The 26,382-nt window shown below is 39.0% G+C and overlaps 1 protein-coding gene across 2 annotated transcripts in view; it reads right to left on the bottom strand.

Moving 5' to 3' along the window:
• LOC105477999 (solute carrier family 25 member 21) overlaps positions 1 to 26,382 on the bottom strand; it is a 518,216-nt gene that overhangs the window by 55,188 nt on the left and 436,646 nt on the right. For both annotated transcript variants that reach the window (XM_011734941.3, XM_071100296.1), the window contains exons 4-5: positions 6,283 to 6,349; positions 1,540 to 1,599 (exon numbers count right to left, since the gene is read on the bottom strand). In XM_011734941.3, the coding sequence (XP_011733243.1) occupies positions 1,540 to 1,599; positions 6,283 to 6,349 (127 nt within the window). The remainder of the gene's footprint in view (positions 1 to 1,539; positions 1,600 to 6,282; positions 6,350 to 26,382) is intronic.

Raw genomic sequence — 26,382 nt, 5'->3', positions numbered from 1 at the left:
ACTTTTTTGTTCTTCTATAAAATTCAGCTACGTTTGCTGTCAGAACTAGTGTTCAGCAGTCCCTTGTCAAAATAATTGATCAGATATCAGCAGATCATGTTACATAGGTTGTTCCAGAAACCTACATTTACTGTTGGGTTTCCAGCCTCCTAGGCTTTTCATGTGAGAGCACCAGGGGACACTTAACAGCTGTTTAAATGTCTAGCCATATCAAAAAAAATAACTGAAATAAATGAGCTCAAGAAAAGAGAAGAACTGTACACAGTTGGCATGCATTTGTTTATAGTAGCTGCAGTGACCAAACGCTTTTCTGTTTCAATTCTCAAGAGTCCAAAGACCTACAGTCTCTCACATGGTACCAATGTTTGACACAAGAACAGCCAGCTGGCCCTCTGGAGACCATCTTTTATTGTTTCTCACTAGGAAATTTTTAATTCTCTTTTTGCCAAGCTGTTTCCAAATTTAAGAATGATATTAAGAGAAGATGCCAAAGAATTAAAAGGAAAAAATCCTAGCTAGTTTCAAGATTCATGGTATCACTGCTCCCTCCTCTCTAGGAGGCCATGTCTCCCAGCCACCTTGTATAGGCAAGGACTGTACAAGACATTGCTTTGTCATAACAAAAAGTGATGCTATTAGGTTTCCTAACAGGATCTTTCCCAGAAAAGGGGCATGTATGATTTTTTAAAAATAACAGATACTTCTTCTTGGACAGTCTATTTGAGAATTTGAGAATACAAATTCTCAAATATTGTCCATTTTAGTGGGCAAATGAGGGCATTTTCCTAGAGACTGGAGTACACTGCCAATTGGAGGGCCAATGCAGATTTTGTTTTGCTTTTCTTTGTGGACTTGGAAGGAGAAGTTAATGCATTTACTCTCTTGGGGGCTCTTGTTGCACACACATTTGTAGAACCCATTAGGTCAATACAATTAACTCCTGTGAAAAGCAGGAAAGTCACCAAGAAGGAGGGGAATGGCATAGGGAAGTGTTCAAATCACCAAGTGAATTTTGTGTGATACATGAGATATGTCGTTGTACTATCACATTTCTCCTTAGTTGAGTTGTTTACAGTCATTCCTATAAAAGTCCCTTCAGTCTGCATCTGACCACAGAATGATTTCATCCCAAGGGATCTGAAGTCTTACATTTACTACAGCTGGTGCAAAAGCTGGAAAAGTGACCTGGCACTTGGCATGTTGACTTTTGCATAGATATATGCAGTATGTATGTAAACATATGCATGTCTTGGTTTAAAAAGAGTCTTTGATAAATGTACTCTTTATTTCATGTTCTTGACCATATCTCATATGGGGCCTTTCCAGACATATCATTATTATCATAAATTCATCACTGGGAGCTATAAAATAGCCAAATTGTGAGTTATTAGGAAGATGGCTTTCAACAAGTAGCTGAACATTGAATAACTTGAATTCATATTTTAGTAGCTGGGCTTGGGAATCAAAAGAGTTTTTGTTTCTAGATTTTGCTTTATGAAATAACACATACATTTAAGTATAATAAATACTCTCACTTACCAATGCTGGTGACAGTGACACATATCCCAGCAATTTCTTGTACTGCTCAAAGGTGAAAAACTGTGAAACAAAACCAAACTCACAGATTTATAACAATTTTCCTGCAACAAACTCTTTAATTGACTCAAATTTCTTTAGTAAATCATTATGTTAACCAGCATTTCAAAAAATGATAAACTATCTAATACAGTTTTTAATCCTGTCTCGGGTAGTTGCTATTGGAACTTTCTTTAACATTCACAGTTTCAAATGCAGTTATAATAACCTACAGAAGAGCTGATGAAATCCTTTAGAGCAGTAAATGAACCATACAACTTCCATTTACCATGACCATTTTCAGTTTCCCCAGACATCAATAGACTTCTCTCTTATGGCAGTGATTCAACATTATAGGCCTAGAGACCTGACATCTTTGGTCTCCTATGTTTTCTCTATGAACTGCTTTCCCAGTGAAAGCCCAATTTTCTAACACACTTGTAAAAGACATCCACTTTTCAGTGTTAACTTGCATTTCTATTTTGGTATCTCCCCCACTGCTCCATGGAATTGAAAACACTAAATAATTATGAAGATGCCACGATAAACTAGGGAAGAACCCAATGAGGTTATCTAGTCCATCCCCTGCCATAAAGCAAGACTGTCCTCAACCTGAACGAAGAAAGCAAGCTGCTAATTCCTTCCTTCAAAACTGATGGTGATGATGATGGTGAAGGTATTTTTGGTTTCTTCAGTAGATAATGTTTAGTATAATTTTCTCTGCAAACAAATTTCAGTGGAGGCGAATCTAATCAATTGCTTCATATAATACATTTCCCCCCTTTTTTCTTCCTGTATTCTACTTTTTGAGCAACAACTCTGCTTGAACATGTTTTGCTCCTGGGTAGCACGTTCAGGTAGCTGTCAACACCACTGATAAGGCACGTTTTTAGGTCCTGCTCGAGTCTGATTCTCAAGACCCCAAAAATGGTATGGGTATTATATGGTCCCCAATATTTTCTACTCCATTACTTTATAGCCCAGTAAAATGGGGCTAGAAAGCAAAACCAGATTTCAGAGCCAAAAATACTCTGTTGTTAGGAAGAAGTAGCTCCTTATAGATGGCTTCAATGAGTGTTTGGGCAGCCCAAGAATCATTTTACTACCTGATAAATTTTGATTCTTTTCAACACTCAGGAACTACTTTTGTACCATGGTCTTTTAAATGCACTATGAATATAGCGTTTTCTAGAACAGGGATTCATTCATTCACTCATTTAATAATGTTATTAGAGACCTCCTATTCTAGGTACCGGGGATGCAATGGTAAACAAAGAGAAACCTCTGCCTACTTGAGCTAACATTCTAGTGGCTAGTGAAAGCCCTGAAACTACCCTGGTGTTAAAATAGTACTCAACAGTGACCACCTGGGACCACCGCATTTTTGATGAAACCATTAACCACTAGAAACCATTAACCATGGAAGGAAAAGTGTTATAATCTTAGGTTTTAAAAATAATTTATTTTTCTTCATTTTTATGATCATCATCATCATCACTTTGAGAATCACGTTGCTGGCATTTTGAAGTCAGCAGTCCTAGAGCTGAATCCGAGTTATGCTGTTTAGCTGTGAAAGCACAGGAAAGCTGCTTAACCTTTCTAACTCTCAAGACCTCAAAACTTACCTTTTAGATTATCATTAAATAAGATAATTTAAGTAAGATTCCCTGACAGGACTGGTACAAGTGAGACTTTTGAAAAATCTTAGTTTTTATTCCCTGTAACTTTGGTAACCTAGGTTACCAAAGGAATCATAGAGGCCTTAAGTATATGAGCACTCCTCTCAATGCCCTGGGGCTGCTGAAGCTTTCCGGTCTGGCTGGTGGGAGCAGGCACTATTCCCAGCTGCATGTGACTGCTAAGCACTGTTCCCTCGAAGCCTTTTGGGTGATTCCTTCCCAGGCATTGGTAGTTTCCTCCCAGGCATGCACTGGTCAATACTCCGCTGAAAACTTGGAGAGGTCCTTCTACAGATCTCAGTTCTATCTCTGTGCAGCCTGCTCTTCCCTGGTACTCTGTCCTGTGGCCTTTGGTTGCCCTGCTCTCCCCTGGCTTTCAGCTCCTACCCAACCCAGGGAGTCCCCTGGGCTCTGCCTCAGTTTCCCCTCCCTGTCCCAGGGCCTGAAAGTATCCCAAGGCAGTAAGCTGTGGCATCACAGGGCTCACTTCATTTGTTTTCCATTTCTCATGTATTTCGAGCCTTCATCATCTGATGTCCAGTGTCTTGAAAACTGTTATTTCATACTGGTCCCTGTTACTCTGTCTCCACCAGGAGTGGAAGTCTTGGCCCTCCAGATACTCTGAATAGTAGATGTGGGAATTTTCTCTCTATGTATATTTCTTTGTTTCTTTCTTTAAGTTTTCTTTGTTTCTTTTTATACATGTTTCCTTTATTCATCTAATATCAACTGAACATCTACTATGTGTAGATACTGTGATTGGGATAGGTATACCGTAGTGAACAAATTAGCCTTCATAGTTTATAATCCCTTGTGAATTTAGTTAGCATAAGGAAGTCCTTGAGAAAACTGCACATGGGAAAAGTGGTATTTCTGCATGTGTGAAGCTCAAGACTGGACCCTGAAGCCTGAACCACGGTGCCACCCATCTCTGAGGGATCAGCTGGTCTCTCTGAAGTCTTCATTTCCTTTTGCTAACTACAATACTAACTCTGTCTAATTTGTGAAAGGAGAAGTTACACTTATTTAGCATCAGTAAGTCTTATTATTTTAATGATAAAGCTCATTTCAAAGAATAAAGTACATAAAACTTAAGATTGTCTGTTTCTGATTATCGTAATGATTTTAACTAAAGTGTCAGTACCAAAGAACACACACACACACACACACACACACACACACACATACACCCCACAGTCTCTGAATATTTTTTTTCTGAAGTAAACTTTGATGACATACAACGAAGCAGTTTATGATGTATGAAATCGTTACAATCAGGTGATTGCTTTCCTCACAAATCCTATGATAAATATCTATAAAATGAATGTTTTCATAAATTGTGTTGAAAAACTAGTGCTATCCATCTGGCAAAGATACACTTAACTCCAAGTTATACTTAAAAAGCCAACATACTTACCATATGTCTCAATAATTTTAAGGTAAAATCTACTTGAAACAAGATGTCTGGGACACATACACCATATTCATTTGCCCAAAAGTTCATCTGTTAACCATTGTTCTGGCACAGAGCATTGCTTTTGTAAAATAGAAACTAACTCTGTTTTATAAAGCTCAACTTTTTTTTCTGTAAAAGATTGCTCAATGGTGATAAGTCTTAATCTCCTTAAAGTTTAAATTGTCTCCAACACATAATATTACGAAAAAATATTCCAGGAAAAACTCTAATTGTAGTTTACTTTGTTTATACATGTAAATCACTGAACAGATGAATATATTATTCCATGCAGACAAAGCGACTTTCCTTTTGAACAGGAACTCTGCTCTATTTGTTTACTTGGACAATCTTTTATCAAGTAAAGTCATTTCATAATCCAATTCAGCTCTTTTGTGTACTTTGGTGAACTTATTCCAGATTCTCTACTGTGATCCAGATCCTTATAACAAAATTTGTATTGCTATAAGATCACTATAAAATCACAAAACCAATACCAACAAAGAGGGTGAATTTATAGAGAAGGTATGTTCTAAAGCTTTGTTTTCCAAATTCTAGATTTGAATTCAATCCTATTGCCATTTTGACATAATATAAAGGTTAGATGTTCATGTATATATGTGGGTAATTTTATCATAATTTTTAACCCAGTCACCCTCTTGAACTTACTGAGTAAAAGTATATGAACTGTTCCTTCTTGCCTTTCAGGAGTACTGAGAATACAAATCGAGTAATGTATGTGAAAAAAAAAAGCCTTATATTGCTTGGAAAGTCAGTCTTTAAGTTTAGGTTATCATTATTATGGAAGGACAAAGCCTTATTTGGTGATATCAATGGTGCAGGGTGGGGGGTGGGGGGGCGCAATGCCTGCCAGAGTCACTATGATCAAGACTTTTGTCTGAGAGAAGACAGTAGTCAGATTGAGTTCTTTTGCCCCTGGATGTTCTGCCATATCTTCCTGCTCCTCTTCAGATACTGAACTAGCAAGTAGTACATAAATCTCTACAGTTATGTGGTTAAGTAAATGGAAATCAGGGTAGTGGAAGTAATAATTTTTGTAAGAACCAGAATAGCGAATTTTAAAAGAGGAGACTAAGGGGGAAAATGAAGTTGGCATGCAAAATAAATACGTTATATGAGAATCATATATAAAGAAATATGGTATATTTGTTTACTCTGTTCATGAAATGGGAATGATTCAGGGAGAAAGGCTTTTCCTCCTCTCCTCTTTCCTCTTCCCTCTGTCTCTCTTTCTTTAATAATTATTTCTCCAAAGGAAAATTTCTGAGTTGCTTTGAAGAAAGGTCCAAGCTATTTTGTGGTTTGATTACTAGAATTTCATTCACCATGTTGTTTTTTAGAATGGAATGCTTTTACCTGATTAAAAAAATCTACAAATTGATCTACATATTTGAGAGACTGGCCAAGTCTAATTATAATAAAAATTATGCTATAATTTCTGCATTAAAATTTTTAATGCTTTATATATAATTCATTTTAATGTCTTAGGGTTTGTTGTGCTGAAGCTGTTACTGCACCCTACTTTTTCTTGGTGCAAATGCATGCAATGCTTACCTTCACTGCTCTTTTTGGGGTTTCAGCTAAGATAGGTGGCAGAATTCCCTTGTAAAAACCAAACAACCTGTTTGAGAAATAAAAGATTTCCTATGAGTAAAGAAATTAAGAAACCCGTATTTCTGTCTTTGTTTAGATAAAGCAACTAATCCTAAAGTATTCCGGATCATTCAACATATCACACCAATCATGAAGTCTTCCTTTCATTCTAAATAAAGAAATAAATTCTATGTCTCTTAGCATTATGATATTCAGAAGGTGAATACATGATACTGAGATGGGAATCCCTTAGATAAGTTGCTAAGCATGACCATTAGTTGTACCTTAACGATGAAGCTGACTTCCTTACTCTAAGGGCTCTTGAGTTTACTTCTCAGTTGTGTGGCAGGTAGCTTCAAGCTATCTACAGTCCTGCATTTCCTCCCTTGTGGTAACCAAACGAGGTTAGGATTATTCCTGAACCCATTAGACTGTACATTTCTGAGGCTAAGGAGGTGATAAAATTTTCAATTTTAGCTTTACTCATACAAGGGAACTAACAAGCTCTGTGGGTATGGTACTATGACTTCCAGCCCCGTCCTGAATTAGTCATAATTTTTAAGCTTCCTTAATGGAGGTAGAAGAAGGTCACAGAGGGCCGGCTATAGGACTATGTATTGCCAACAGATGAATTGTCAGACTCCCTTGCTGATATGCAAAATCACAGGGCATGAGCCAGTTTTCTTTGCCAATGTTGATGGGCAACATAGTCAGATATTTTTAGAAAAAAAGCAAGAATGAGTGACATATGATTAGATGTACAAGTCACCATTTATTTCTTATTATAGTTTTAGAATTCAAAATTTTAAATTCCTTTGTCTTGGAATCTTCATATATATGCCATATCTTACTTCAAATCTTAAAATATATAAATAGAAGAGAATATTATGCATTATTCTCTGAGTAATCACTTTTCCTGATTAGTCCATAAGTGACTACAGAGAAGGGCAGAGCTCAACATGTCCCTAATTTAGGATATCCAGCTAACAAGGGGCTGCAGCCTCTCTGATTGACCCCCTCAAGCTTCACTCTAACTCCCTTAAACTAGGTCCACTTCTAGCTGTGCTTCTGGGAACAAGAAGTTGAGAATTTATTCAGGTGACCCCATTGTGCCACCCAAACCAACATGGCGAACTCTTGTTCTCCCTCAATTCACTGGCTTATACAGTACCTTTTGGTGAGGGGACTAAAGCACTTGCCTGCTTTACTCAATTCATGGGCTTACACAGAAACTTGAGGGCTGTGCACCTTTGGGGTTCTTATCACAAAACCCCTTTTTTTTTTTTTTTTTGAGACGGAGTCTTGCTCTGTCGCCCAGGCTGGAGTGCAGTGGCTGGATCTCAGCTCACTGCAAGCTCTGCTTCCCGGGTTTTAGGCCATTCTCCTGCCTCAGCCTCCCGAGTAGCCCGCCACCTCGCCCGGCTAGTCTTTTGTATTTTTTAGTGGAAACGGGGTTTCACCATGTTAGCCAGGATGGTCTCGATCTCCTGACCTCGTGATCCGCCCCTCTCGGCCTCCCAAAGTGCTGGGATTACAGGCTTGAGCCACTGCGCCCGGCCACAAAACCCTTTTTTTAATGTAACCAGGACACAAACATTTGTTAAGCTTATGGATGTCATAAAGAGGAATAAAGGGGTCAAATGATTCCCTGATATGGGCTTACTCTGTCCACGATTTTTGACTTAATGGATAGTGCTAGCATTAGGAATAGGAAGTAAATCAGATATGTGATTTGGAGAGCTATGGCAATTCATGAGTTGTCCCCACCCCTTTTCCATTCCAATTTGAACTACTGATGCCTGAAATTCTCACATCAACACAAATTTCTTCTAGCAACTAATAACATTTAAATACTTTTCTCATTTAAATTTCATTATAATCACTATGTAATTTTTGGCATAAAGAGTGACTAAGCATAGGTTGGTTTTCCCAAAACATAAACGTGATTTTCCTGAACAGAAGTTCTATATATATAATGAAAACTGTTATTATTTCTGTTCTTTTTGTTTGATCTTTCCCCATCTGGAAGACTATGCCTGATTATTGTAGGAAAAAAAAAAAAGAGAAACACTCACATAAGTAAAGCTTTTAAAACAGAGTGTCCAGATCAACAGAGGAACTTGAAATCCCACACTACAGAGAACAGTTATAGGAAGAACAGTTGCTTCAACTGGAGAAGAATGATCTTAGGGAGAAATCTGGTGAATGTGATGGATCTTTTGAAAGGTGTGTGTGAAGGAAAGATATTACACTTTTCTCTTTGTTTCCAGGTGGTAGAACTTCCAACAGGTGGAAGCAACAAGAAAAGACACATATTTGGCCCAGGTGGAGCTTAACACAATGAAGTACTTCTAATAGTCAGAACTGTCTAAACATAGAATGGGCTCTCCTGAAAAGTGGTGAGTTCCCCTTTGGTATGTGATCAAGCAGTCTGGATGGCCACTTGTCATGAATACCAGTGACTGGGAGGTACACGGAAAATCCATGCATTTGATGACCCTCAAGTCTGGTCTGTTTCAATCCTCAGATTCTGTTATTCTGAGAAAAAGTACAAGAAGACATGGGCAAGCACTTCTCTGAAGAGAGAGAATCTGCCAAACTTTAGACTTTTGCATCAAATCTTACATGGCTTCTCTGGAAGAGGACTAAAGTCTTATAAGTACACAGAAGGTCCTCATTTTAAAAGTGATGGGGGAAAATATTAAAAAGAGGTGTGATGCAGGAGAGAAGAGGCAGCTGGGAGAAGCATAAGGATTTAATATGAAAAGAGCTGGGAGGTCCAGAGCCCTCTGCTTTGTATTGATGATGCTTCATTGATGTGCCCTCCTTCCCTTCTCTCTGCTCAGCTACTTTCATGTGTGATCGTTCCCCTCCTCCCATACCACCATCCTGAGCTTCCAAACTGAGAATGAGCAATTTTAACAAGAAGTTCTCAAAGACAATAGGCAGCCTTTGTTGGTAAATGGAAGCTAGGACTACCTACCTCCTTGCATTGCTTTTACCTTATATCCATGCAACACAGGACATCTATGGAACAGTCAGGTCAGCACTGCTTCTGCTTAGGACAGCCCCATCAAGTTGTTTTAATCACGTTAGTACAATATGATACTACTTATAGGCAGGGGTTGACTGAGCGCCTCACCCAGATGGGTTCAAATGGCATTCTACTTCTTTGCCTGAGTTAATTTGATCCAAGCTAGACCTAGCCTAGGATTTTGGAAATGGAACAGGATCAGTCTTGCTCTGTTTGGTGAAAACTGTAACATAGAAATCTAGGATTTCAATGGCAGTCATGCTTTCAGTCATTTGGAGAAAGTCAATCTACAGTGATAAAAAAGAAAGAAGCCACCGTTTAGGGAGGCACAGAAGCAAGAAGGAGAAGCTCTGGTTCTGTGAGTGTGGCCCTGCTTCCAGAATTCTTTAAGCCTAATTACATCTTGGCCTTTCTTGAATATTGGTATTTACCTCTGCCTTTGATTCTATGAGATGCTCAGTAACATTTCCAGTAAATTCTTTTTTACCTAAATAAGTTTGAGTTGCATTCATTATTTATAACCCAGAGCCCTTGATCCAGAACGTAAGCATCATAGCCCCTCTAGCCAAAGTGGCTGCTGTAGAACCTCCACGCCGTGTCCAATCATAGGAAGAGCTTCACTCTCAGTTAAAATTGGCCCTTGAGCCGACCAGAAGAGTCATATATAAAATGCGGGTAAGAGCATGTAGCTAAGGGCTCAAGCTGATAGCTATTCTTGACTAGATAATTATTGAAAGTTTTCCCAATGCAAAATATTATATGACATTTCTAAAAACCAAAAAGGAGTTGTGATGTTTTATGAAGCAGATACTTTTTTTTTTCCTGCAAAATAACTGATGTTTATATTCACATGCACTGTCCATTCTGCCTTCATGTGGTTTTGGCTTGCTGTGCAGAGCCTACAACTTACCAGGACCATAATCCAGGAAGTTAAGAGATTGGTGACACCCATTGTTAACATGTGTCATCCCGCTTACGTCACAAGCAGCCAAGAGCTGCTTTCAGTCTACTTGCTGGATGAATGGATTGTGGGATTCTAAACGTTTATGTAGCAGCAAAGGCAGTTCTCTCTGACATGACAACAAAGGCACCACTCTACTCTAAAGTTTTGACTCACATGGAGCCGTTGATACTTCTAAAAGGTGCGAGTTTGATTTTAACTAGCCTATGTAAAAAAGTATTATCTTGTATGTTTATGGATTTTTGTAAATATTATTGTAAGTAAAAATAGACAAATCTGTTGAAAGTTTAGTATGTAATAGCCTTTGTGTTAAGAATAAAAACATGTAGGTATATGTACATATAGTAATCTCAATCAACTTTCACAACAATTCTTTAAAATATTTATAATTATTTTTCTCATTTTGCTGGTGAGGACTACTGTCACGTCAATGCCAAATAAGATACAGCAACATAAATCAAGTTCTTTTATGTCCTTGACCACTAGGCTATACAGTATAGCTTTTTTTTAAAAAAAAAAAAGAAAAAAACAACTATTTTAATAAAAGCTTTTGAAAAATTATTTATGTTGCAACAATACCTTGTCATTTCTTATTTTAGAAGGAAGCAGAAAACGCCATGAAAAACAGGTCTCTGTTCCAATTTCTATTCAATTCTATTTTAAAGTAATATGAAATACTATATAACTGATAGAACTGGTTTAAGATGAATAAGATCATTTTTGTGAAAATTGTTGGTTGTTTTAGGATGAGAAAAAAATGAACCATAGGATAAACTTTTTCCTCCTCAAGCCAGACTTTTGCCCTTAAGAGGCACACCAGGAGGCTGGGCTCAGTAGCTCACATCTGTAATCCCAGCAGCTCAGGAAGCCGAGGTGGGTGGATCACTTGAGGTCAGGAGTTCGAGACCAGCCTGACTAACATGGTGAAACCCCTTCTCTACTAAAAATACAAAAATTAACCAGGTGTGGTAGTGCATGCATATAGTCCCAGCTACTCGGGAGGCTGAGGCAGGAGAATCACTTGAACCCGGGAGGTGGAGGTTACAGTAAGCTGAGATCGTGCCACTGTGCTCCAGCCTGACAACAGAGCAAGACTCTGTCTAAAAAAAAAAAAAGGAGGCACACCAGGATAATTTTGTCAATGTGGGAGAATGTTGGTTACTGACCCAACAGATATATGCCCCTCACTTGCTCCTCAGAGTATAAGTGATCCCCATACTCCATGCTTAAGGAGGAGAGTCCTACTCCAGCCAAGGGGATAAAGCAGAATTGTTCAAGCCCATCATGGTGGGCTCATTCCTTTGCTAGTGAGAGGGTCAGGCATGGGCATATGACTGAAGCCTAGCCCAAGAGACAAGAGGGAATAGTGTGCTGGCAGGCTTGGATTTCCAGTCTAAGGCAAAGAAGCCCATAGGAAGAAAAGTCCTGTCTTCTTTGCTAGGTGTTTCCTAACTGTGTGAGATGCCTGTGGACTGCCGCCGAGTGAGACATCATTGCTCCCAAGCTAAGGTTGGCCAAGGATAAAGATGCAAGGGACCTGGACCTCGATGACATTGTTGGGCTTCTTAAGTAACCATTGCTGGCATTCTACCTCCAGATTTCTGATGATGTAAAATTAAGAATAAACCTTTACTATTTGAGCTGCTTTTAATGATGTCTTCTGTTAACCTGCTGCTAAAAATATGCTGACACAAATTACCTTTAGCACATCCCTTTCTGAACAAAAAGGCTTAAATTGAAATTCTTAAAATCATAACTATATTAAAGATAATTGTTAAATCTTAAGCAATGTGTTTTTAAGGAAGATGTGAGAACTATTCTTAAGAAATGGTTTCAACAAACCCACAGTCAATATCATACTGAATGGGCAAAAACTGGAAACATTCCCTTTGAAAACTGGCACAAGATAGGGATGCCCTCTCTTACCACTCCTATTCAACATAGTGTTGGAAGTTCTGGCTAGGGTAATCAGGCAAGGGAAAGAAACAAAGGGTATTCAGATAGGAAAAGAAGAAGTCAAATTGTCCCTGTTTGCAGATGACATGATTGTATATTTAGAAAACCCCATTGTCTCAGCCCAAAATCTCCTTAAGCTGATAAGCAACTTCAGCAAAGTCTCAGGATACAAAATTAATGTGCAAAAATCACAAGCATTCTTATACGCCAGTAACAGACAAACAGAGAGCCAAATCATGAATGAACTTCCATTCACAATTGCTTCAAAGAGAATGAAATACCTAGGAATCCAACTTACTAGGGATGTAAAGGACCTCTTCAAGGAGAACTACAAACCACTGCTCAGTGAAATAAAAGAGGACACAAACAAATGGAAGAACATAGCATGCTCATGGATAGGAAGAATCAATATCGTGAAAATGGCCATACTGCCCAAGGTAATTTATAGATTCAATGCCATCCCCATCAAGCTACCAATGAGTTTCTTCACAGAATTGGAAAAAACTACTTTAAAGTTCATATGGCACCAAAAAAGAGCCTGCATTGCCAAGACAATCCTAAGTCAAAAGAACAAAGCTGGAGGCATCACGCTATCTGACTTCAAACTATACTACAAGGCTACAGTAACCAAAACAGCATGGTACTGGTACCAAAACAGAGATATAGACCAATGGAACAGAACAGAGGCCTCAGAAATAATACCACACATCTACAGCCATCTGATCTTTGACAAACCTGAGAGAAACAAGAAATGGGGAAAGGATTCCCTATTTAATAAATGGTGCTGGGAAAATTGGCTAGCCATAAGTAGAAAGCTGAAATTGGATCCTTTCCTTACTCCTTATACGAAAATTAATTCAAGATGGATTAGAGACTTAAATGTTAGACCTAATACCATAAAAACCCTAGAAGAAAACCTAGGTAATACCATTCAGGACATAGGCATGGGCAAGGACTTCATATCTAAAACACCAAAAGCAACGGCAACAAAAGCCAAAATTGACAAATGGGATCTAATTAAAGAGCTTCTGCAGAGCAAAAGAAACTACCATCAGAGTGAACAGGCAACCTACAGAATGGGAGAAAATTTTTGCAATCTACTCATCTGACAAAGGGCTAATATCCAGAACCTACAAAGAACTCAATCAAATTTACAAGAAAAAAACAAACAACCCCATCAAAAAGTGGGCAAAGGATATGAACAGACACTTCTCAAAAGAAGACATTCATACAGCCAACAGACACATGAAAAAATGCTCATCATCACTGGCCATCAGAGAAATGCAAATCAAAACCACAATGAGATACCATCTCATACCAGTTAGAAAGGCAATCATTAAAAAGTCAGGAAACAACAGGTGCTGGAGAGGATGTGGAGAAATAGGAACACTTTTACACTGTTGGTGGGATTGTAAACTAGTTCAACCATTGTGGAAAGCAGTGTGGCGATTCCTCAAGGATCTAGAACTAGAAGTACCATATGACCCAGCCATCCCATTACTGGGTATATACCCAAAGGATTATAAATCATGCTGCTATAAAGACACATGCACATGTATGTTTATTGCGGCACTATTCACAATAGCAAAGACTTGGAATCAACCCAAAACAAAACAAAACCCATCAGTGACAGACTGGATTAAGAAAATGTGGCACATATACACCATGGAATACTATGCAGCCATAAAAAAGGATGAGTTTGTGTCCTTTGTAAGGACATGAATGCAGTTGGAAACCATCATTCTCAGCAAACTATCACAAGAACAGAAAACCAAACACCGCGTGTTCTCGCTCATAGGTGGGAACTGAACAATGAGATAACTTGGACTCGGGAAGGGGAACATCACACACCGGAGCCTATCACAGGGAGGGGGGAGGGGGGAGGGATTGCATTGGGAGTTATACCTGATGTAAATGACGAGTTGATAGGTGCTGATGAGTTGATGGGTGCAGCACGCCAACATGGCACAGGTATACATATGTAACAAACCTGCACGTTATCCACATGTACCCTAGAACTTAAAGTATAATAATTAAAAAAAAAAGGAATGGTTTCAGATTGCTTATGTTGGGGAGCCCATCACACATAAAACCCATCCCATTAGTATGATTGTCTGTGAAAGAACGAAATAACCCCTTACCACAGATGGAATACGGAGAAGCTAGCAGACCAAAGTCACACAGCAAATACGAGGAGGGGGTACCAGGATCCAATGCCACTAGATTGTGATGGTTTATAGACTAATGAGAGGTATTGTTCACAAACCTAAGTAGATACACAGTGCTATAATATTGGATCACGTTTGTTTTTAATTGTATTACTTATGTACATCTGTAAAATGAAGATCAAAAACTATATCACACGTGTTCTTCTCAAAGACAGCTTACACATAGCTTATTTGGAATACAGATTTGTGACAAACCCTACAAAATAATTTTATCCCTCATTCAACCCCCCCACATACCCATCTTAAAAGTGTGAAGCTATCTAACATATGGGTGGCTACAAGGTCACAGAGCAACCAATAAAAAGACGCTGATTGTATGGAAGCAAGGAAATGTGAAATTTCCTGTGAGTTCCAGCTTGTGTCCAGTCTCTGTGGTTCATGTGGAGCAAGTCAAACACTCAAAGATGCCTTCTTATTGTCTCTCATTAGTCTCTCATTAAGCCCAGTTTTAGGTTACCTTGTTTTCAAGTCTAAATTTTAGACACCTATAGAGACCAGTCAGTCAGAGCCTTAATTAAACATCATGTACCTCACATCTTTAGTCCGTCTGAATGACTAAAAAAAGTTCCTTGCTTTAAGTTAGCTATGGAAATCTGAAGACTTCGTGGTAAATAGTGGGTAGACGGGGAGGGCTTAACATTCTCAAAATCTGACTCAGGTAAAGAAATTAAAAAGAAGTGGAAAAATCACATGTCTTGTCTGCCCCTCCTTTTTCCCCTCTGAGTCACCCCCATTGTTGCTTTTGCTGGTATTTTTCTAATTTAGTATCTAGAAAATGTTTGTTTGGGAATCATTTGGACCATAGAGTTGAACTGCTCTTTCAAGCCGGCTGGGAAATTTCTTAAGTTACTAGGCTATTAGGTTTTTGGTGTTAGGAGCAACAACATGGAATATTTTCTTCTTTGTAGCTCCCAATGAGAAATAAAAACAGTGTAGCTGCTTCACAACTGACTTTTAGAAAGAGTCAACCCTGTTGTCTATCAGAAAGGTTACCATAAAACTAAACTGATCCATTAAAGAGAAAATGCATATAAAGAAAACTGAGAACAAGACATTTTTCCTTCTAAGGGAAGAAAAGATCAATGTGTAAATCTGCTGCTCATGGAAGCTGGGGCTTTCCCTGGTTGTCAGGGATGAAGTGTTTTGGGATCCAAACTGCTGATATTCATAACCAAAGTCCAGCAAACATCACACTGGGAAAGCCAGGATAGAGATGCACGTTATCTGAGCCTGAAAATGTCAATTACAGAAATGATTTCCAAGTTGAAAAGCCATTTTCCAAGCCACCTGCAACACACACACAGCATGAGAAGGATGCTTTCACCTGGATCCCACTTCTTTGCCAAAAACCTGGCATTCAGTAAGCACCCAGAGTAGCAATAATACTCACCGGTGAAGCATGAAATAGGAGCGACAGGGAAAGTGACACCAGATCCCCAGTTGGGGAAATTGGAAAGCATTAACACGTCTGTATACCTAACAGAGTACAATTACTACATTTTATTTTGTTTCAACAGTCAGAACCCAAATGAACATCACCATTCAGCTCTGTTCTGGGCAATGATCCAAGCTCATCTTTGGTACAGTTGATTTTCAAGCCTTACAGTCAATCATATCTTTACAATTTGTTCTTCTTTTAGGCTTCAGGCATCCTCCTGATTTCCATTTATTGTATGGAAGCCTTGAGTCATCTGTTCTGGCAACATGACCAACCCAAATCAGTCATTTTCTCCAAATTATATTGAAATACAGATCTTGCTAGTTAGTTGTTTTCTTCCTCTTTCTTTCTTTCACATAATTTTTCCTTTAAGGATCTCCTAATACAAAGTTGATTGAAGGCATACAATATCCTCTTTCTTCTTCTGCTGTCAAATCCAAGTTTCTTACCCACATGCTGTGGCTCTGTAATTAAAACAATGAGGTCCACGCTCAACCCTGGGTTATGAGTGCACAGCTTCCATTGCTTGATGGATCGTGTATCCCAGAGCAGAATTCTGGTCCTGACACTACACCTTTAGGGCATTATTCTGACATCGTTTGCACTCCACAAGTGTCAGCAGTTCACAGAATCCAAATGAAAGAGTGGGGGTTTCATGGCTCTGTGATTTGAATTATGTAAAATCTATAATCGCGAGTTCACAAAATTATATGCATCTTGGGGCCATTTTCATTGAAGCAAAAGATGGGGGAAAACCACATATCTTTTAGAAGAGAGGAAAAGCAGTTCAAAAGAGTGAGTGACACAGATTCTTCTTTAAAAAGCAGCAAATAAAGTTCAAGGAAGTGCACATAAGCTTTAGCTAACATTCTAACATAAAACTAACAAAAGTTTTGCTAAACTCATATCAGGTCTTCAGGTACAGGCAATATAGTTTTCATTATTCATTACTGAGAATTAATTCAATTAAGTTTCTGCATATGGTCTTTGGATTGATTTGTTACCCCAAACCATACACTTTCATTATACACCGTATGGAGGAATTATTTCAAGTTTTCCTGAACAAACTTTTCAAATTGAATGTTTAGTATGATTTTACCACAACAATGAAATTTTTTTGGGTGCAACTGAAATAAATGACAACTTTGATTTTCTAACGTACAAAAATTTATTGTAGCTGTCAGTATCATTTAGGAGGTAAGTCCATGGCTCCATTCCCTGGAAAGTTGGCAGGGTGCTCAATGCACTAAACATGTTGCTCATTTCAGCCCAAGAAAGGCATTAGCATGATATGAGAACCAGAACCCTGATGAAAAACACTAAGGAAAGAAAAAGTGAAAAAGATATTTGAGAAGCAACCAAAGAGGTGAATAGTATTGGTAAAATGTGGGTGTTCATTGCCCCATTAACCTATAAGTGAAGAAACTTATTTATAACTGACTATATGGTAAGTGTATTAATTTTCAGTGACAGCAGATCACTTTACTTATAAGGATGAACACATTTCCACTAGGAAATAATAATCAATGAAGGGTGGTTTTTCACTTAGGTGGATGGCTCTTATGAGGAAAAGGACTCCAAGAAAAAAAACAACAAACTATTTCTTGAACTTGGACTGAAAACCAGGAAAGACAACCCAGTTATGGAGTAAAAAAAGTCCTTCACTAGAACATACCTCAAAATAATAAAAGCCATCCATATATGACATGACCACAGCCAAAAGCATACTGGATGGGGAAAAGCTGAAAGCATTTCCCCTAAGAACAAGACAAGGAACAAGACAAAGATGGAACAAGACAAGGATGCCCACTTTCACCAATTGTATTCAACGTAGTACTGGAAGTCCTAGCTAGAGCAATCAGGCAAGAGAAAGAAATAAAAGGGATCAAAATTGGAAAAGGAAGTCAAATCTCTTCCTGATAAGGTGATTTTTATACCTAGAAACCACAAAAGACTTGTAGATTTGATAAATGATTTCAGGAATCAAAATCAACATACCAAAATCAGTAGCATTTCTATATACCAATAATAATCAAGCTGATAACCAAATCAAAACTGAATCTCATTTAAAATAGCTACATAAAATACCTAGGAATATATTTAACCAAGCAGGTGAAAAGTTCTACAAGGAGAATTTGCACTTCAATAAGGAGAATTGTAAAAGATTGAGAAAAGAATCATAGATGACACAAACAAGTGGGAAAAAATCCTATGCTCATCTACTGAAAGAATCAATATTGTTAAAACGACTACACTGCTGAAAGTAATCTACAGATTCAATGCAATTTCTATCAAATTACCAATATCATTCTTCACATAATTAGAAAAACAATCTCCAAATTCATTTGGAACCAAAAAAGAACCTACATAGCCAAAGCAATCCTAAGCAAAAAGAATAAAGCTGGAGGTATCACATCATCTGACTTCAGATTACTAGAAGGCTATAATAACCAAAACAGCATGGCATTAGCACAAAAGCAGACACATAGATCAATGGAACAGAATAGAGAACCTAGAAATAAAGCCACATACCTACAACCAACTGATCTTTGACAAAGTTGACAAATATATATATTGGGGAAAGGTTACTCTATTCAATAAACAGTGCTGGGAAAATTGGAGAGCCATTTGCAGAAGAATGAAACTGGATCCCTATCTCTCACCATATACAAAACTCAACTCAAAACGGATTACAGACTTAAATATAAGACCTGAAACTATAAAAATACTAGAAAAATAAACATAGAAGAAATTCTTCTGAACATTGGCTGAGGCAAAAATTTATGACTAAGTCTTCAAAAGGAAATGCAACAAAACCAAAAATAGACAAAGGGGACTTAATTAAACTAAAACTCTTTTGCACAGCTAAAGAAATAATCACCCAAGTAAACAGACAATCTACAGAATGAGGGAAAATATTTGCAAACAATGCATATGGCAAAGCACTAATATTCAGAATCTATGAGGAGCTCAACAAGAAAAAAACACATAACCTCATTAAAAAGTGGGCAAAATTCATAAACAGGCATTTTTCTTTTTTTATTATACTTTAAGTTCTAGGGTACATGTGCACAATGTGCAGGTTTATTACATAGGTATACATGTGCCATGTTGGTTTGCTGTACCCATCAACTCGTCATTTACATTAGGTATTTCTCCTAACGCTATCCCTCCCCCAGCCCCCCATTCTCCAACAGGCCCCAGTGTATGATGTTCCCCTCCCTGTGCCCATGTGTTCTCATTGTTCAACTACCACTTATGGGCGAGAACATGCGGTGCCTGGTTTTCTGTCCTTGCAATATTTTGCCGAGAATGATAGTTTCCAGCTTCACCCATGTCCCTGCAAAGGACATCAACTCATCCTTTTTTATGGCTGCATAGTATTCCATGGTGTATATGTGCCACATTTTCTTTCTTTTTTTTTTTTTAAATTTATTTATTATTATTATACTTTAAGTTGTAGGGTACATGTGCATAACGTGCAGGTTTGTTACATATGTATACTTGTGCCATGTTGGTGTGCTGCACCCATCAACTCGTCATTTACATCAGGTATAACTCCCAATGCAATCCCTCCCCCCTCCCCCCTCCCCATGATAGGCCCCGGTGTGTGATGTTCCCCTTCCTGAGTCCAAGTGATCTCATTGTTCAGTTCCCACCTATGAGTGAGAACATGCAGTGTTTGGTTTTCTGTTCTTGTGATACTTTGCTGAGAATGATGGTTTCCAGCTGCATCCATGTCCCTACAAAGGACACAAACTCATCCTTTTTAATGGCTGCATAGTATTCCATGGTGTATATGTGCCATATTTTCTTAATCCAGTCTGTCGCTGATGGACATTTGGGTTGATTCCAAGTCTTTGCTATTGTGAATAGTGCTGCAATAAACATACGTGTGCATGTGTCTTTATAGCAGCATAATTTATAATCCTTTGGGTATATACCCAGTAATGGGATGGCTGGGTCATATGGTACATCTAGTTCTAGATCCTTGAGGAATCGCCATACTGTTTTCCATAATGGTTGAACTAGTTTACAATCCCACCAACAGTGTAAAAGCGTTCCTATTTCTCCACATCCTCTCCAGCACCTGTTGTTTCCTGACTTTTTAATGATCGCCATTCTAACTGGTGTGAGATGGTATCTCATTGTGGTTTTGATTTGCATTTCTCTGATGGCCAGTGATGATGAGCATTTTTTCATGTGTCTGTTGGCTGTATGAATGTCTTCTTTTGAGAAATGTCTGTTCATATCCTTTGCCCACTTTTTGATGGGGTTGTTTTTTTCTTGTAAATTTGTTTGAGTTCTTTGTAGGTTCTGGATATTAGCCCTTTGTCAGATGTGTAGATTGCAAAAATTTTCTCCCATTCTGTAGGTTGCCTGTTCACTCTGATGGTAGTTTCTTTTGCTGTGCAGAAGCTCTTTAGTTTAATTAGATCCCATTTGTCAATTTTGGCTTTTGCTGCCGTTGCTTTTGGTGTTTTAGACATGAAGTCTTTGCCCATGCCTATGTCCTGAATGGTACTACCTAGGTTTTCCTCTAGGATTTTTATGGTATTAGGTCTAACATTTAAGTCTCTAATCCATCTTGAATTAATTTTCGTATAAGGAGTAAGGAAAGGATCCAGTTTCAGCTTTCTACTTATGGCTAGCCAATTTTCCCAGCACCATTTATTAAATAGGGAATCCTTTCCCCATTTCTTGTTTCTCTCAGGTTTGTCAAAGATCAGATGGCTGTAGATGTGTGGTATTATTTCTGAGGCCTCTGTTCTGTTCCATTGGTCTATATCTCTGTTTTGGTACCAGTACCATGCTGTTTTGGTTACTGTAGCCTTGTAGTATAGTTTGAAGTCAGGTAGCGTGATGCCTCCAGCTTTGTTCTTTTGACTTAGGATTGTCTTGGAGATGCGGGCTCTTTTTTGGTTCCATATGAACTTTAAAGCAGTTTTTTCCAATTCTGTGAAGAAACTCATTGGTAGCTTGATGGGGATGGCATTGAATCTATAAATTACCTTGGGCAGTATGGCCATTTTCACGATATTGATTCTTCCTATCCATGAGCATGCTATGTTCTTCCATTTGTTTGTGTCCTCTTTTATTTCACTGAGCAGTGGTTTGTAGTTCTCCTTGAAGAGGTCCTTTACATCCCTAGTAAGTTGGATTCCTAGGTATTTCATTCTCTTTGAAGCAATTGTGAATGGAAGTTCATTCATGATTTGGCTCTCTGTTTGTCTGTTACTGGCGTATAAGAATGCTTGTGATTTTTGCACATTAATTTTGTATCCTGAGACTTTGCTGAAGTTGCTTATCAGCTTAAGGAGATTTTGGGCTGAGACAATGGGGTTCTCTAAATATACAATCATGTCATCTGCAAACAGGGACAATTTGACTTCTTCTTTTCCTAACTGAATACCCTTGATTTCTTTCTCTTGCCTCATTGCCCTAGCCAGAACTTCCAACACTATGTTGAATAGGAGTGGTGAGAGAGGGCATCCCTGTCTTGTGCCAGTTTTCAAAGGGAATTTTTCCAGTTTTTGCCCATTCAGTATGATATTGGCTGTGGGTTTGTCATAAATAGCTCTTATTATTTTGAGGTACGTTCCATCAATACCGAATTTATTGAGCGTTTTTAGCATGAAGGGCTGTTGAATTTTGTCAAAAGCCTTTTCTGCATCTATTGAGATAATCATGTGGTTCTTGTCTTTGGTTCTGTTTATATGCTGGATTATGTTTATTGATTTGCGAATGTTGAACCAGCCTTGCATCCCAGGGATGAAGCCCACTTGATCATGGTGGATAAGCTTTTTGATGTGTTGCTGAATCCGGTTTGCCAGTATTTTATTGAGGATTTTTGCATCGATGTTCATCAGGGATATTGGTCTAAAATTCTCTTTTTTTGTTGTGTCTCTGCCAGGCTTTGGTATCAGGATGATGTTGGCCTCATAAAATGAGTTAGGGAGGATTCCCTCTTTTTCTATTGATTGGAATAGTTTCAGAAGGAATGGTACCAACTCCTCCTTGTACCTCTGGTAGAATTCAGCTGTGAATCCATCTGGTCCTGGACTTTTTTTGGTTGGTAGGCTATTAATTATTGCCTCAATTTCAGAGCCTGCTATTGGTCTATTCAGGGATTCAACTTCTTCCTGGTTTAGTCTTGGAAGAGTGTAAGTGTCCAGGAAATTATCCATTTCTTCTAGATTTTCCAGTTTATTTGCGTAGAGGTGTTTATAGTATTCTCTGATGGTAGTTTGTATTTCTGTGGGGTCGGTGGTGATATCCCCTTTATCATTTTTAATTGCGTCGATTTGATTCTTCTCTCTTTTCTTCTTTATTAGTCTTGCTAGTGGTCTGTCAATTTTGTTGATTTTTTCAAAAAACCAACTCCTGGATTCATTGATTTTTTTGGAGGGTTTTTTGTGTCTCTATCTCCTTCAGTTCTGCTCTGATCTTGGTTATTTCTTGCCTTCTGCTAGCTTTTGAATGTGTTTGCTCTTGCTTCTCTAGTTCTTTTAATTGCGATGTTAGAGTGTCAATTTTAGATCTTTCCTGCTTTCTCTTGTGGGCGTTTAGTGCTATAAATTTCCCTCTACACACTGCTTTAAATGTGTCCCAGAGATTCTGGTATGTTGTATCTTTGTTCTCATTGGTTTCAAAGAACATCTTTATTTCTGCCTTCATTTCGTTATGTACCCAGTAGTCATTCAGGAGCAGGTTGTTCAGTTTCCATGTAGTTGAGCGGTTTTGATTGAGTTTCTTAGTCCTGAGTTCTAGTTTGATTGCACTGTGGTCTGAGAGACAGTTTGTTATAATTTCTGTTCTTGTACATTTGCTGAGGATTGCTTTACTTCCAATTACGTGGTCAATTTTGGAGTAAGTACGTTGTGGTGCTGAGAAGAATGTATATTCTGTTGATTTGGGGTGGAGAGTTCTATAGATTCTATTAGGTCTGCTTGCTGCAGAGATGAGTTCAATTCCTGGATATCCTTGTTAACTTTCTGTCTCGTTGATCTGTCTAATGTTGACAGTGGAGTGCTGAAGTCTCCCATTATTATTGTATGGGAGTCTAAGTCTCTTTGTAAGTCTCTAAGGACTTGCTTGATGAATCTGGGTGCTCCTGTATTGGGTGCATATATATTTAGGATAGTTAGCTCTTCCTGTTGAATTGATCCCTTTACCATTATGTAATGGCCTTCTTTGTCTCTTTTGATCTTTGATGGTTTAAAGTCTGTTTTATCAGAGACTAGTATTGCAACCCCCGCTTTTTTTTGTTCTCCATTTGCTTGGTAAATCTTCCTCCATCCCTTTATTTTGAGCCTATGTATGTCTCTGCGTGTGAGATGGGTCTCCTGAATACAGCAGACTGATGGGTCTTGACTCTTTATCCAGTTTGCCAGTCTGTGTCTTTTAATTGGAGCATTTAGTCCATTTACATTTAACGTTAAGATTGTTATGTGTGAACTTGATCCTGCCATTATATTAACTGGTTATTTTGCTCGTTAGTTGATGCAGTTTCTTCCTAGCCTCGATGGTCTTTACATTTTGGCATGTTTTTGCAATGGCTGGTACCAGTTGTTCCTTTCCATGTTTAGTGCTTCCTTCAGGGTCTCTTGTAAGGCAGGCCTAGTGGTGACAAAATCTCTTAGCATTTGCTTATCTGTAAAGGATTGTATTTCTCCTTCACTTATGAAACTTAGTTTGGCTGGATATGAAATTCTGGGTTTAAAATTCTTTTCTTTAAGAATGTTGAATATTGGCCCCCACTCTCTTCTGGCTTGTAGAGTTTCTGCCGAGAGATCTGCTGTTAGTCTGATGGGCTTCCCTTTGTGGGTAACCCGACCTTTCTCTCTGGCTGCCCTTAAGATTTTTTCCTTCATTTCAACTTTGGTGAATCTGGCAATTATGTGTCTTGGAGTTGCTCTTCTCGAGGAGTATCTTTGTGGCGTTCTCTGTATTTCCTGGATTTGAATGTTGGCCTGCCCTACTAGGTTGGGGAAGTTCTCCTGGATGATATCCTGAAGAGTGTTTTCCAACTTGGTTCCATTTTCCCCCTCACTTTCAGGCACCCCAATCAGACGTAGATTTGGTCTTTTTACATAATCCCATACTTCTTGCAGGCTTTGTTCATTTCTTTTTCTTCTTTTTTCTTTTGGTTTCTCTTCTCGCTTCATTTCATTCATTTGATCCTCAATCGCTGATACTCTTTCTTCCAGTTGATTGAGTCAGTTACTGAAGCTTGTGCATTTGTCACGTATTTCTCGTGTCATGGTTTTCATCTCTTTCATTTCGTTTATGACCTTCTCTGCATTAATTACTCTAGCCATCAATTCTTCCACTTTTTTTTCAAGATTTTTAGTTTCTTTACGCTGGGTACGTAATTCCTCCTTTAGCTCTGAGAAATTTGATGGACTGAAGCCTTCTTCTCTCATCTCGTCAAAGTCATTCTCCGTCCAGCTTTGATCCGTTGCTGGCGATGAGCTGCGCTCCTTTGCCGGGGGAGATGCACTCTTATTTTTTGAATTTCCAGCTTTTCTGCCCTGCTTTTTCCCCATCTTTGTGGTTTTATCTGCCTCTGGTCTTTGATGATGGTGATGTACTGATGGGGTTTTGGTATAGGTGTCCTTCCTGTTTGATAGTTTTCCTTCTAACAGTCAGGACCCTCAGCTGTAGGTCTGCTGGAGATTGCTTGAGGTCCACTCCAGACCCTGTTTGCCTGGGTATCAGCAGCAGAGGCTGCAGAAGATAGAATATTTCTGAACAGCGAGTGTACCTGTCTGATTCTTGCTTTGGAAGCTTCCTCTCAGGGGTGTACTCCACCCTGTGAGGTGTGGGGTGTCAGACTGCCCCTAGTGGGGGATGTCTCCCAGTTAGGCTACTCAGGGGTCAGGGACCCACTTGAGCAGGGAGTCTGTCCCTTCTCAGATCTCAACCTCCGTGTTGGGAGATCCACTGCTCTCTTCAAAGCTGTCAGACAGAGTCGTTTGCGTCTGCAGAGGCTTCTGCTGTGTTTGTTATTGTTTACTGTGCCCTGTCCCCAGAGGTGGAGTCTACAGAGACAGGCAGGTTTCCTTGAGCTGCTGTGAGCTCCACCCAGTTGGAGCTTCCCAGCGGCTTTGTTTACCTACTTAAGCCTCAGCAATGGCGGGCGCCCCTCCCCCAGCCTCGCTGCTGCCTTGCGGGTAGATCACAGACTGCTGTGCTAGCAATGAGGGAGGCTCCGTGGGCGTGGGACCCTCCCAGCCAGGTGTGGGATATGATCTCCTGGTGTGCCTGTTTGCTTAAAGCGCTGTATTGGGGTGGGAGTTACCCGCTTTTCCAGGTGTTGTGTGTCTCAGTTCCCCTGGCTAGGAAAAGGGATTCCCTTCCCCCTTGCGCTTCCCAGGTGAGGCGATGCCTCGCCCTGCTTCAGCTTTCGCTGGTCGGGCTGCAGCAGCTGACCAGCACCGATCATCCGGCACTCCCCAGTGAGATGAACCCAGTACCTCAGTTGAAAATGCAGAAATCACCGGTCTTCTGTGTGGCTCGCGCTGGGAGTTGGAGACTGGAGCTGTTCCTATTCGGCCATCTTGCTCCGCCCCACATTTTCTTTATCCAGTCTATTACTGATGGACATTTGGGTTGGTTCCAAGTCTTTGCTATTGTGAATAGTGCCACAATAAACAAACCTCTGCATGTGTCTTTATAGCAGCATGATTTAAAATCCTTTGGGTATATACCCAGTAATGGGATGGCTGGACCAAATGGTATTTCTGGTTCTAGATCCTTGAGGAATGGCCACACTGTCTTCCACAATGGTTGAACTAATTTACAATCCCACCAACAGTGTAAAAGTGTTCCTATTTCTCCACATTTTCTCCAGCATCTGTTGTTTCCTGACTTTTTAATGATCACCATTCTAACTGGCATGAGATGGTATCTCATTGTGGTTTTGATTTGCATTTCTCTGATGTCCAGTGATGATGAGCATTTTTTCATATGTCTGTTGGCTGCATAAATGTCTTCTTTTGAGAAGTGTCTGTTCATATCCTTTGCCTACTCTTTGATTTTTTTTTTTCTTGTAAATTTGTTTGAGTTCTTTGTAGATTCTGGATATTAGCCCTTTGTCAGATGGATAGATTGCAAAATTTTTCTCCCATTCTGTAGGCTACATGAATAGGCATTTTTCAAAAAAAGACATACACATGGCCATCAAACATATGAAAACACGCTCAACATCACTAATCATCAGAAAAATGCAAATTAAAACCATGATGAGATATCATCACCTTACACTAGTCAGAATGGCTATTAAAAGTCAAAAAGCAACAGAGGTTGATGGAGATGCAGAAAAAAGAGAATGCTTTTACACTGCTGGTGGAAATGTAAAATATTACAACCTCTATGAAAAACAGGATGGAGATTTCACAGAACTAAAAATAGAACTATCATTCAATCCTTCAATCCTACT

Source organism: Macaca nemestrina, chromosome 7 (assembly GCF_043159975.1).
Source record: "Macaca nemestrina isolate mMacNem1 chromosome 7, mMacNem.hap1, whole genome shotgun sequence".
NCBI classification, from domain to species: domain Eukaryota; kingdom Metazoa; phylum Chordata; class Mammalia; order Primates; family Cercopithecidae; genus Macaca; species Macaca nemestrina.
The sequence above is the reverse complement of the archived record's forward strand: the minus strand, read 5'-3'. Positions and strand labels throughout refer to the sequence as shown.